At 37.7% G+C, this 14,459-nt stretch overlaps 1 protein-coding gene across 1 annotated transcript in view; it reads left to right on the plus strand.

Annotated features, from left to right (window-relative positions):
* LOC124619833 (tetratricopeptide repeat protein 8) overlaps positions 1–9,505 on the plus strand; it is a 75,225-nt gene extending 65,720 nt beyond the window's left edge. The window contains exons 7-8 of the mRNA XM_047146441.1: positions 1,199–1,405; positions 6,837–9,505. Coding sequence (XP_047002397.1) covers positions 1,199–1,405; positions 6,837–6,953 — 324 coding nt within the window. The 3' untranslated portion in view covers positions 6,954–9,505. The remainder of the gene's footprint in view (positions 1–1,198; positions 1,406–6,836) is intronic.
* Positions 9,506–14,459: the final 4,954 nt, after the last annotated feature.

Below are 14,459 nucleotides of genomic sequence, written 5' to 3' on the forward strand. Positions count from 1 at the left end.
TATGATTAAAAAAATTAAATTAGATTGAAAGAAAAATTATCATCAGTTATTGTGTAGGAAATTAATTATATATTGTGGTAATTTATTATATAACTTGATGATATTGTACAATAAACTCTGCCGTGTTATGTTATTTTTTCCATTCAGATGCATATAACACTGTTTCTAGTTTCATAATCATGTACTAAACAATTTTTAACATAGTAGTCAAATTTATTTATTTTATATTTTTACATACACTGTGAAAAATATATTCACAAGGGACAATTAAGATTTACAGCATTTTAAAAAGGTTGAGGCAGTGAGGCATGTTGCAGGCTTGCTGTTTTTCTGCAGTCTCAGTACAGCTTGAATATTTATTCTATTTGTTCCCCAAAACATTATGCCATAACTAATAACAGAATGAACATAAGCAAAATATATTGATATGATACGAGAAATATCACTTACCAGTGTAAGAATTCGGAGGGTGTAGCATGCTGTAGAGTCTGGAATTACGAGCCCTCTTTGTTGTGAGCAACACTTTTCTGTATGTTTGGTAACTTTTTATAACAGTGCGAGAAAGGTGGATTAATTTGACTGCGTTTAATTGAATTGAGGTACTTCAATGTTTGGGATGATTTTTTGGTACCTTTTGTCACCCATTTATTTTGTTCCACAGTTGATAATGGATGTTATACTTTTTGGAAAAATCTCATCAGATTTAAGTTTGAACAGTGTCATGAAATTTTTGAATTTTTCATTTGCATCTACCTCTGTGTATACTGATTCCCATGTTTTATCTGCTATTTGTTTGACAAACTCAGACCTTTTTTGTTTAGAAAACATTTATCTATAGGCATGCAGTTTCTTTGTTTTATGAAGTGTACAGACCTGTTGATTTCTGTACTATAGCAGTCTCACATTGAGCAGAGAGCTGAAGGCTTTATCAGCATTCACTCCACATCTCGTGACATAGTAGGTACAGCAACATAAGCTGGAAAGCTGAATCAACATTAACAAATTCATTGTCTCATGCTTACATACATTTTCATTCAGTTATTTATTGTTGATTGTATGTATTTTATTTCTCTTTATTTTTTATCACTGGTTGATTGTATATTTCAAAGACTAGTTTACATAGGATTTTCATAGTATTTTCTATGTTTGAGGTGTTTCATGTTTTCTGCATATTTTATTGGTTTTCCTGTTCATGTAGGGAGTCGGAGACTGTGGGCTGGCTTCTCAGTGCCTGAGACTATCTCTGAGTGCAGACAGTAACCATGCACCTGCTTACAACAACCTGGGTGTACTGGAACTCAGGCGGGGTCATTATGAGCAAGCTCGAGCATTCTTCCAGGCTGCTGGCTGCCTTGCACCATATCTGTTTGAACCTCATTACAACCATGCCTCTCTAGCAGAGAAGGTAAAAATGAATTTTTCTTGCAACAGACTTTTTTGCACCTTTCATACACATCACAGTAAATAGTGAAAAAAATATGTGTAAAGAGAAGACAAATGAATATCCTACCCCTAGTCCTTGTACAAAAATACAGCTGAAATTCCAAATTTTTAGATGTTCTATACTGACCATTAAAATTACATTCTCAGGAAGGATAATAAATAATGTACATATATGATACAGGAGCAAGAATACAATATTAAATTTGTAGGTGATTTTGAGGTGCAAAGGGTGTGAAATTCGGTCACCTCTGGCAGCAACAGTGGCTCTAATGTGGCTGTGCATCATCAGTCAAACTGATGTTGGATGAAAGATTGTGTACATCATTCCATTTAGATCTATTTTGTATCTAATTATCAAGAAATATCTTCTCTCATTTGTTTTTAGTGTCTAAAATGCACCTGCCCCCTCCTCCCCCTCCCACCTCCCCCAGATAAGATTAAATAGCCCATCCATAATCATGATAGAGACCTTTCTGTCCATAAAAGTAAAAGCATTTGACAGTAACATTCCATTATAACCAAAGAGCCATTGAATAAAGGATTTAAGGTGAAACACCTAAATATGTATTATCCTTCATGTGATTCAATATGCATTTTTCTAAACTTAAAATAAATTAAGTCAGCTATTAGAAATTGGGGATTGCCAGCTACAATGCAATATGTGATGTTGAAAATACTACTTAGAACAAACAAGGATAAATTTATGACACTGGATGTAAGTAATACACAGCAGCATTAAATAATCAGTCAAGCCATTCAAAATTTGCAGAAAATGTATACAAAAAATGTCTCCGTAGCTGAGCAGTGAGAGTTTCTGACTGCAATGTTGATGACCCAAATTTAATTCCCATGACTGCCACAGGCTTTCTGGTGGGAGGATGGGAACGAAGTGCACTCAGCTTCATGGTCCCAACTGAGGAGCTTCTTAAATGATAAGCAGTAATGTAAAGGTAATAACAGCAGGGAGCATGTTATGCTGACCTCATCCCTTCCATATCATGTTCAAATGACACCACTGGCAAAGGAAAACCCAGCAACTAGCCAGAATCACATGGTATTCAGGGGCTGAGTGTGGGAGTTGTAAAAAGTATGAAAACACAACTATACAGTCAACAATGAAAACAATAAGAAATACCTTCAACCCTGCAACTAAATTAAGTTATACAGAAAACAATAGTGGAAAAGAAACATCACCTAAAAAATCAGACATGGGCAACCTTTGGTGGACCACGGGTCCGATTCAAATACTTTCTTAAGGTCATGGGCTACATCGTCATGTGACGCAATAGCAACACCCCTAGCCTGTGAAGTCAAAGCAGTAGCGACGATGACATTAATTTTTATGGGGTAACACACCGATGTAAATGGCACCCTTTTCCTGACATGCCATGTTATCAAATCATGCCTCAAAACACGTGTTTTTGAGGGTACATCATCCCTTATTCAGACCTTTACATTTGCTTATGTGGCATGTATATTTCTTGATTTATGACATTTTACAGCAATAGCTGTCTTAAAAAATTGCTTTGCGAATTTCTGAATATGCCCCCCCCCCCCCCCCCCCCCTTTCCATTATTTCTTCCATAGGCCGGACTGAAACCGATCGCATGCCGAATCCAGCCACGGGCCACTTGTTGCCCACCTAAGCCCTAAATGAATGTTGTTTATGTGGGTAATGGTGAACTTCTTTCATGTCGATAAAGAATCTTCAGAATGAAGCTACAGTCAAATAATAATGCAAACATACTTACAACAGACAACAATAGTCACAATTGTGGGCAAAAGTTAATGGTAGTTGTATCAGTGAGAAAATTAAAGTGAAAAATCTATTAAATTAGGCGGTGGTCAGTTGGCGAACCACCACTAATCTTCAGGAGGTAAACATTTGGTATAGCCAATAAAACTTAAAAATGGAAAATACTGTCCGTAACTTTCAGAACTTGTATACATTCTTTCTCAGGTGGGAAAGAATGAATGGTTGGGGAAGATTGGAAAGGAGGGTCAGGTCACTGAGACCATAGTTGTGAAGCACCCACCTGTCATCACAACAGAAAGATTTTTCCAGGATTACCATGTGCATCCAGAATAACACATTTCTATCAATTGTTGCACTGTCACAGTTAAGCTCAGAATTCCAGTTTTGAGGTTTTCATTCCAGATTGGGATTCACAGTCCTCTTCTGATTCTTGGGATTGAATGTGTAGAAGACTTTACTCGAGATCCAAGAAATGTTTGGTTTTTGCCTAAAAGATATTCCCTGGAGGTAAATGGAAACTAACTCATAACCACAGCTTGGTCCAGCATACCAAAGCAGAAAGAAAAATTTCAGAAAATTTTTATTTTGGAACTAAAATTTCTCACCAACAGTCTAAATCTCTCACAAACTGTGACTGTAAGCAAAGTCAATTAGTATGACCAGTACCAAAAACTTGTAACCAATACTGGAATTTAATGTCATTTTAGCAAACTGGGTTAAAACTGTGTCCTCTGGAAGGCATATTAATGCCATACAGCCAGACTTGATTGGTAAATAACTTGCTTGACATATTCATTTGCATAATTGAAAATGTGACAGTTGGTTACACTAAGATATTTTAAAGAGTCAGTATCAGTGATATTGCTTGGGCATCTGTCGCTAGTGTGAAAAATTTTTTGTGCATATGTTTGCACTAAATAAATTAGTTAACAGTGAATGAAAAGTAAAACTTTTTATTTATTATTATTTTTTTATGTCAGTGTAGCCATTTCCTTAGTTTGATGAGTCTGTTTGTGTGTCTCCATAGAAGGTTACTAATGTCTTGCTGAGAAATTGTATAATTGGTGTGATATGTGGAGGTCTCCTGACATGCCTGATTTTCTGTCATCTCCCTTGGTGTGTAAAGGTCCCTCTTCCACACACAGCAGTGGTTAGAATGCTTCCTCCATCAACTCCACAGCACAGAAAACCATCTTGTCCATTGTTGCTGCTGTCAAGATATTCACCAGAGACCTGCTGTAATTTTACAGGTTCCTGTAGGGCCCTCAGCCTCACTTTCATTACACGCCTTCAGGCAGTCCCTACTTTCTGCGGTTGCCACTTTATGTGACTGTGACAAGGGCTTGGCATTATATAAAACATAGCTGGTTTAGAAATAACAGTATACACCAATCATTATTTTAAGATCCTGTCCAGTATGTTTCCCATACTCCCTATTAATGGAGATGAGTAAATGTCATAATAAGCACTTTGAAAAACATACGATGAAAGACAGTAAGCGTAACATCTCTAAATTAGGTCTGTATTAGAGAAGTGAGACATGGGCATTTTGGCAACAAGATAAGAGAAGAATGGAAACATTATATGTTAGATTTTTATTATATACCAAGAAAGTAATTTTATGAGATAATATTAGGAGGGGCTTTATGCATAGGGAACTTTAATATTAATGAAATTATTGATAAAGTACTCAACTATCAAAAGCAATGGATTTCACATTACCAACAGATGATGTAACACCATCTGATGGAGCAAGCACACTTTTATAGACCCAAAGGAAGATGGGATGTTAGCCGACATCAAGGAAGATGGAGCTGTGCTCGCATTAGTTCTGGAAGATGACTTTTTTACCCACCCTTGTTTGCAGGAAGGAAGAAAAATTATTTTGGGTTGTTCAAGGAAAAAGAAAACAACTTTGACAATGTTCTGAAAATAACAGGTCAAAACAGTTCAGTTTTAGACTTCTTGTAATACTCTTTTGTTGCATAGTTCTGTGTCCTTTAATATGTCTTAGGTCCCTACATTTGTAGCTTGTAATGCTTCATATGGAGTATCTTTCCAGATTGTAATATAATATCAAAAGTATAATTAATAGCCTAGAATTTGAATGGAATGTAAGAGCATCACTTTGTGTGTGTGTGTGTGTGTGTGTGTGTGTGTGTGTGTGTGTGTGTGTGTGTGAATTAATGACTTTGGAAGCAGATGCAGATATTGTAGATTATATAACATGGCAGTTGTTTCAGATGATACTGTTAAGAATTTCATACAAATAGTAGCAAGACATGGCGTATTGTAGCATTACAGTAACAGAAATTCAAATTTGGAAACAATAAATAAAACTGAATGAAGGTAACCACTCTCATGTAGCCGACTGACACATGGTACATCAATCAACTGCAAGAGTAGTTCCTCTCCTCATTTCTCTTAATTTACTGTTCCACTGTATGGTATGTGTAGAAACTTAAAGTTTCATTGCTAGAAAAGAATTTTATGGGAAGATCCCATAATCTACATTGCACTTGTAGTTATAAAATAAGTTCACCAGCCAAAATATTCTTACCCGCATTAAAATAGCACACTGGCAACTTCGGAGTGCTGTAGATCTAGTTGCAGGCAACTGTATAATCCTCCACCACTGATGTGAGCAGTGATAGTGATGTGTTGTGTATGAGCCATTTAGTTGTACGTAACCAGAACTGTAAGATGGAAGACACTCAGCATCATTTACCTCACAAAAGGCCATTGCTCACAGCCGCGCATAAAACTGCACGGCTTCAGTGAGGCAAACAACACAGAAACAAGGCAGTACCTGGTTGGAAGTGTTGTCTGATGAGCCTCAATTTGGCCTCTTTTCAAATGGCACAAGGTGTCAGGTGCACCAACAGCTTGATAAGGCATTTAACCCAGTGTGTGAAGGGTGTAGTTTAGGCCAAACATGGTTCTGTAATGTTTTTGTGAGTGTTTTTCATACCATGACTTGGACCCACTCGTTAAGGTCACTGTGGACGTGCTGGTTCATGTTTATTTCAACATTCTCTGTGAACAAGTGTTATCCTTTTCCTTTGTTGTCATGATGAGCATTTTTCCGCCTTCCAAGATATCAGTCTTTGTCACAGGGCTGCAAGCATACATTTCTGATTTGACAAACACTTGGGCACCCTATTGAAACTTGACTGGCACACTAAAACACTCAGTCTTAATTCTATAGCAACTGTCTGGGACTATTTGAAATATTGGGTGAAATGTAGCAATTAACAGCTCCATAATTTGGTAGCTGTACAGGAAATAATCATTAATGAATATGGATATGCATACGTGTAGAAACTTATGAACTCCCATCCTCACCAAAAAGAGGTATAATCAGGCTTAGAGGCAGAGTTACGTGTTATTAGCACAATGTCTCCTGGGAAGGTGACTAATTTTTTTGTCTGATGTGCTTAGTGCAGTAGATCCAGTGTTTTCACAAGTTTTTAGTATCCCTAAAATGTTGGAGAGGAGAAACAGAATACACTATTTCAGATAATTAACTGAAAAGTACAAATAACTGGTACGGCACAGGAGGTGTCTACTATGAAACCATGACTCCATAGCTTGCGAGGGGGAGAAGCATTAAAATATTTGTATTGTTTTGTTTCAGATGGGTGATCTGCAAACTAGCTACATTGTTATACAGAAAGCTCTTGAAGCATATCCTTGCCACACAGGCTCCCAAGAACTACTAAACTCACTTCAGCGGCATTTTGCGTTTATTTAAATTTTATGAAATTACATTTTGTATAGTGGCTCAGTGAGTAAGTGTTCGACTTTATTCGGAGGTGCAAGGTTCAACCCTCACTCAGGCAAACAATATTTTCTGTTCACGGAAATTGCAGGCCTGCAGCCAGATGATGTTCACTACACTTCATGCTATTTTGACTGGAAACCTGTCAGTAATCCTCATGTGAACCATCAAAAACTGCAAGTGTACAGTCGAAATATTGTGGAGTATAGAAAATGTCTTTTAACATTCAATTCACAGGGAACATTTTAAAATTCACGTGTTTTTTCTGTCACTTACAGCTTCTTTCACCCGTAAAGTTGCACCATGGTTCTCGGGCCACATTAGATTGTAAGACCCCATATAACTGGCTGCATAAGTCTGTTTAAAGGCCAAGGAAGGCAAGGGGGTAGCACATCCAGCCTTGTAAAGCACTATCATGTTCAAACCAATTTTTTAAAATTTTGCTTGTCATGTTGTGCTTTCGTCTAGTCAAAAACCTTGGTTTAATTCAGTGTGGTGAATATATTTCATGATACATCTGCATATTCCATGCTCATGTTTCTTTATAAATATAGGTATTATGGCTGCATGCTCACAGAAGTTATACCTATCACATCAGCTTTGCAGTGCTAATTAGGATCCAGAACTAAACTATTTTGATAAATAAAACACCCATTTGTGGTGATATTATAATTTATATGTATTGTTAGATGAGTTCTAGTTTGCAAAGCCAGAGAGAATTAGCTATGCAAAGGGATGCAAGTTTTTAATGATTCACAATACTGCAAATGAAGTGTCATATGGAAGCAAATGAGTAAATATCTTATCATTGTAACCTTGATATGTGCCCTATATATGACAGTTAAAATTATTAATTTATAAATACAATTAAAATATTACTGTTCATTCAGATCATTAGATTTTTTTATTTATGCGCAGGCCCTAGTTTTTATGTGTTATTGCTCTGCCTTGTGCTGTGATGACTTGGGTCACCAGCAAAAGAGTAAATAGTGCTGCAGATATGTTTCACCTGCAATTTCTAATCCCATTCTCATGTGTTTATGAGATTGTTTCCTGAGACTCTATCTACATACAGTGAAACCCCATTTTTACACTTTTCAAGGGACTTTAAAAAATGGTATAAAATGCAGGAAAATGTAAAATGTGGGAAATAACATTTTGAGTGGCAAAAGTTACTTATAGAATCCCCTTTTGCATTTAATGTATGATATATGCATGTAGCAGGCATCAAAATACTTGTCAGGGACTTGTTTATTATCTAATAAAGTTATTGCAGCTGGTAACTGTCTGAGAAGTAGAAACGTCTGACTGAATTTCATAAGTCTTATTTGATGTTTTGGAAAGCCTGCAGCTGTTATTCATTATTTAAAAGAATAACACAGCACCAATTATGTATTTTTTCATGCTTAGCAGGAGGCATTTCGAGAATTTTTTTCTTGTTGTCAAGTGCAAATATTTACATATGTTTTTTGTGTGGAGTCTGCGTAAGTATTGTTCTGGGTTTCTTGCACTGTAGTCGTCTTTTTGAGATGATCAGGTACTGTGCCTCCTCAGTTATGTAGAAAACAACAACAACAACAACAACAACAACAACAACAACACACACACACACACACACACACACACACACACACACACACACACACACACACACACACACACTTATTCATTTTCTTTGTTTGTGAAACATCACAAAAGATACATACATAACCACTGCACATGATAACAATAAAGTCTTGGAACACGTCTTCTTAATCATGAAGAAGTATGTAATTGGTGCTGTGTTAAAAATGCAAATTGAGCAAAGGCATTAACTACAACAACAAGTGGCCAAATGATGAAATGCACAAAATGTGGTTCAATGAAGGTGTTGCGAAGAGCACAACAATCATGAAGCTGCACATGCGCAGTAGAGACAGTTTGGAAATGATTGATTGGTCATGTTATCCTTATTCGAACTAACCTCGTTACTTCCATCAGGCACTATGCCAAGTAGGGCTTGGCAGAGGCAGGAGATATGACGTGAATTGTTCCAACATTTACCTGTTCACTGGTTCAGATCCGCTGAGTAGAGTTCCCTGGTGTCAAGGAACTGAACCAGGTACCATATGTAAACACTAATTGATGGTCAACATCATACCAGTGTCATTTTATGCCAGTTTCTTGCCCGCAAACATTTTCTCATAAAGCGTAAATCGCGGGAAAATTATGAATATGTTAATGCAAAATTGGGTGCAAATTAACGTTGTGGACATATGAAATTTGACAGTAGCAATAAAAAATATCATAAATAGTCAGAAAATGTTAATTCTGGGAGCGTAAAAGTGGGGTTATACTGTATTTTGAATAGCAGTTGTGACATTGGCCAGCCTTGTAGCAAACTTTTGGTTGTACTAAATTTCTGTGAAATTATATTACCAATTATTATTTGGCATATGTTACCTTTGCACATATCTTTTACTATTTTAATAAAGGGACCCTATGTGTCTGCCATATGTAATGCTTTCCAAAGCAGTTTTTGTAGAAAGATGTCATATGTCATTCCTAAAATTAATGCATTGCTTTTCAATTTTTCCCTATATTTTTTCCAAAATCTGTTATAATACAAAAAAATGGTCTGTACATGATCTATGAACTGTGAAACCATGTTGTTCTTCTTGGATCGTAAAATTAGTTTCCACTTTGGTGTTTTTTTTCTTATATATATATATAAAAAAAGCATACATTTCTTGAACATATTGTATGACCTCCGACCTCCTTTCTTAAATATGGTACAGTCAAACCTCCGTATAATGATTACCAATACAACGATAAAACCGGGTACAGCGATAATTTTATATGGCCCCAGCTGATTTCCTATATGTACTATGTTAATTACCCTGTTATAACAAAGACAAAATTTTGAGGAATTTACTATTTCCAACTTATAAGAAGCTCACTATAGTGGTAAGTATTGTTTAATTAGCCACTAGACTTTTGGCGCTTTATTTCCAGAAGATTCGGTACATACTACAGTACCGTATTTATTCTAGCGGTAAAGAGAGTAGCTTACAGCCACGGGTGAGCTGTACTGAGCGACAAACGTCAAAGAGCTCCTTTGTTTGAACGAGTATTTAATTTGCCCATTGTTGAGCTTCAGTAGCAGACAGAAGTGTTTTTCTAGGCTCACACGCAGCTTATCTCCATGATTTTTAGTTGATGTAAACACTTTGGACTCCGCTAAGATTTGTACAATGGCTGTAACTCTGAAACAAATAAGGTTGGAGAGAAAAATAGATGTTTTCAAAGACATTAATAATGGAATGACACAAGTAGATGTGGCGAGGAAGTATGGACTTGCACAATCAATGTTAGCTATATTCCTTAAAAAACAAAGAAATTGAAGATAGTTTTGTAGGTCGCATATTTAACCCTTCAAGAAAAAGAATGAAGACGGCTGCTGCTGACGATGCAGACAGTGCTACACTGCGGTGGTTTAATGAGATACGTACACATGTACCAATTAATGGTCCGTTGAAATGCCAAAAAGACTTAGATTTTCGCTAAGTTGCTGAGCTATTCTAATTTTAAGGTAAGTAACAGATGGTCCCCCCCATGAACCATGGACCTTGCCGTTGGTGGGGAGGCTTGCGTGCCTCAGCGATACAGATGGCCGTACCGTAGGTGCAACTACAACGGAGGGGTACCTGTTGAGAGGCCAGACAAACATGTGGTTCCTGAAGAGGGGCAGCAGCCTTTTCAGTAGTTGCAGGGGCAACGGTCTGGATGATTGACTGATCTGGCCTTGTAACATTAACCAAAACGACCTTGCTGTGCTGGTACTGCGAACGGCTGAAAGCAAGGGGAAACTACAGCTGTAATTTTTCCCGAGGACATGCAGCTTTACTGTATGATTAAATGATGATGGCGTCCTCTCGGGTAAAATACTCCGGAGGTAAAATAGTCCCCCATTCGGATCTCCGGGCGGGGACTACTCAAGAGGACGTCGTTATCAGGAGAAAGAAAACTGGCGTTCTACGGATCGGAGCGTGGAATGTCAGATCCCTTAATCGGGCAGGTAGGTTAGAAAATTTAAAAAGGGAAATGGATAGGTTAAAGTTAGACATAGTGGGAATTAGTGAAGTTCAGTGGCAGAGGAACAAGACTTTTGGTCAGGTGATTACAGGATTATAAATACAAAATCAAATAGAGGTAATGCAGGGGTAGGTTTAATAATGAATAAAAAAATAGGAGTGCGGGTTAGCTACTACAAACAGCATAGTGAACGCATTATTGTGGCCAAGATAGACACAAAGCCCATGCCTACTACAGTAGTACAAGTTTATATGCCAACTAGCTCTGCAGATGATGAGGAAATTGATGAAATGTATGACGAGATAAAAGAAATTATTCAGGTAGTGAAGGGAGACGAAAATTTAATAGTCATGGGTGACTGGAATTCGTCAGTAGGAAAAGGGAGAGAAGGAAACATATTGGTGAATATGGATTGGGGGGGAAGAAATGAAAGAGGAAGCCGCCTTGTAGAATTTTGCACAGAGCATAACTTAATCATAGCTAACACTTGGTTCAAGAATCATAAAAGAAGGTTGTATAGCTGGAAGAATCCTGGAGATACTAAAAGGTATCAGATAGATTATATAATGGTAAGACAGAGATTTAGGAACCAGGCTTTAAATTGTAAGACATTTCCAGGGGCGGATGTGGATTCTGACCACAATCTATTGGTTATGAACTGCAGATTGAAACTGAAGAAACTGAAAAAAGGTGGGAATTTAATGAGATGGGACCTGGGTAAACTGAAAGAACCAGAGGTTGTAGAGAGTTTCAGGGAGAGCGTAAGGGAACAATTGACAGGAATGGGGGAAAGAAATACAGTAGAAGAAGAATGGGTAGCTCTGAGGGATGAAGTAGTGAAGGCAGCAGAGGATCAAGTAGGTAAAAAGACGAGGGCTAATAGAAATCCTTGGGTAACAGAAGAAATATTGAATTTAATTGATGAAAGGAAAAAATATAATAATGCAGTAAATGAAGCAGGCAAAAAGGAGTACAAACGTCTCAAAAATGAGATCGACAGGAAGTGCAAAATGGCTAAGTAGGGATGGCTAGAGGACAAATGTAAGGATGTAGAGGCTTGTCTCACTAGGGGTAAGATAGATGCTGCCTACAGGAAAATTAAAGAGACCTTTGGAGAGAAGAGAACCACTTGTATGAATATCAAGAGCTCAGATGGCAACCCAGTTCTAAGCAAAGAAGGGAAGGCAGAAAGGTGGAAGGAGTATATAGAGGGTTTATACAAGGGCGATGTACTTGAGGACAATATTATGGAAATGGAAGAGGATGTAGATGAAGATGAAATGGGAGATATGATACTGCGTGAAGAGTTTGACAGAGCACTGAAAGACCTGAGTCGAAACAAGGCCCCGGGAGTAGACAACATTCCATTAGAACTACTGGTGGCCTTGGGAGAGCCAGTCATGACAAAACTCTACCATCTGGTGAGCAAGATGTACGAGACAGGCGAAATACCCTCAGACTTCAAGAAGAATATAGTAATTCCAATCCCAAAGAAAGCAACTGTGGACAGATGTGAAAATTACCGAACTATCAGTTTAATAAGTCACGGCTGCAAAATACTAACGCGAATTCTTTACAGACGAATGGAAAAACTGGTAGAAGCGGACCTCAGGGAAGATCAGTTTGGATTCCGTAGAAATGTTGGAACACGTGAGGCAATACTAACCTTACAACTTATCTTAGAAGAAAGATTAAGAAAAGGCAAACCTACGTTTCTAGCATTTATAGACTTAGAGAAAACTTTTGACAATGTTCACTGGAATACTCTCTTTCAAATTCTGAAGGTGGCAGGGGTAAAATACAGGGAGCGAAAGGCTATTTACAATTTGTACAGATGGCAGTTATAAGAGTGGAGGGGCATGAAAGGGAAGCAGTGGTTGGGAAGGGAGTGAGACAGGGTTGTAGCCTCTCCCCGATGTTATTCAATCTGTATATTGAGCAAGCAGTGAAGGAAACAAAAGAAAAATTCGGAGTAGGTGTTAAAATTCATGGAGAAGAAATAAAAACTTTGAGGTTCGCCGATGACATTGTAATTCTGTCAGAGACAGCAAAGGACTTGGAAGAGCAGTTGAATGGAATGGACAGTGTCTTGAAAGGAGGATATAAGATGAACATCAACAAAAGCAAAACAAGGATAATGGAATGTAGTCTAATTAAGTCGGGTGATGCTGAGGGAATTAGATTAGGAAATGGGGCACTTAAAGTAGTAAAGGAGTTTTGCTATTTGGGGAGCAAAATAACTGATGATGGTCGAAGTAGAGAGGATATGAAATGTAGACTGGCAATGGCAAGGAAATCATTTCTGAAGAAGAGAAATTTGTTAACATCAAGTGTAGATTTGAGTGAGTGTCAGGAAGTCATTTCTGAAGGTATTTGTATGGAGTGTAGCCATGTATGGAAGTGAAACATGGACGATAACTAGTTTGGACAAGAAGAGAATAGAAGCTTTTGAAATGTGGTGCTACAGAAGAATGCTGAAGATAAGGTGGGTAGATCACGTAACTAATGAGGAGGTATTGAATAGGATTGGGGAGAAGAGAAGTTAGTGGCACAACTTGACTAGAAGAAGGGATCGGTTGGTAGGACATGTTTTGAGGCATCAAGGGATCACCAATTTAGTATTGGAGGGCAGCGTGGAGGGTAAAAATCGTAGAGGGAGACCAAGAGATGAATACACTAAGCAGATTCAGAAGGATGTAGATTGCAGTAGGTACTGGGAGATGAAGAAGCTTGCACAGGATAGAGTAGCATGGAGAGCTGCATCAAACCAGTCTCAGGACTGAAGACCACAACAACAACAGATGGTTGCAAAGATTTAAGGACAGACATGGGATCATTTTTAAAGTGATTTCCGGAGAAGAAAAATCAGCACCTTAGGTGATGCGTAACTTTGGAGGAAAAACACCATGTGTAAACTGTTAGGAAAAATACAGTCCTGAAAACTTGTACAATGCAGATGCCAGAGAAGACGATGACCTTTACAGGAGAAACTTGTAAAGGAGGGAAGCAGTGTAAAGTATGCCTAACTGTTTGTCTCTGCAGCAATGTGTCAGGTAGTTATAAATTGACACCACTGGGAATCGCACGATCAGCAAACATCACAGTGCTTTTAAAAAATGTAAGAATCTTACCAGGTATGAGGGTACATACATTTTATTTTACCTTCCTTTAATTTATTAGTTAATTCAGTACAGCTTCAACTGTAATGTTTTGCTACAGTCATATCGTAAATGTGATTTCTTCTATTGCAGTCAATTACAAGGCAAGCCAAAAAAGTATGGATGGCGTCTACTCTTTTTTAGTGAGTGGCTGCTTTTGCTTGATAAAGAGATGTCAATGAAGAGTAAGAAAATTGCCTTGCTGGTGGATAATAGTAGGGTGCATAACAACATTCCAGTGTTGGAG

Source organism: Schistocerca americana, chromosome 6 (assembly GCF_021461395.2).
Source record: "Schistocerca americana isolate TAMUIC-IGC-003095 chromosome 6, iqSchAmer2.1, whole genome shotgun sequence".
Taxonomy (NCBI): Eukaryota; Metazoa; Arthropoda; class Insecta; order Orthoptera; family Acrididae; genus Schistocerca; species Schistocerca americana.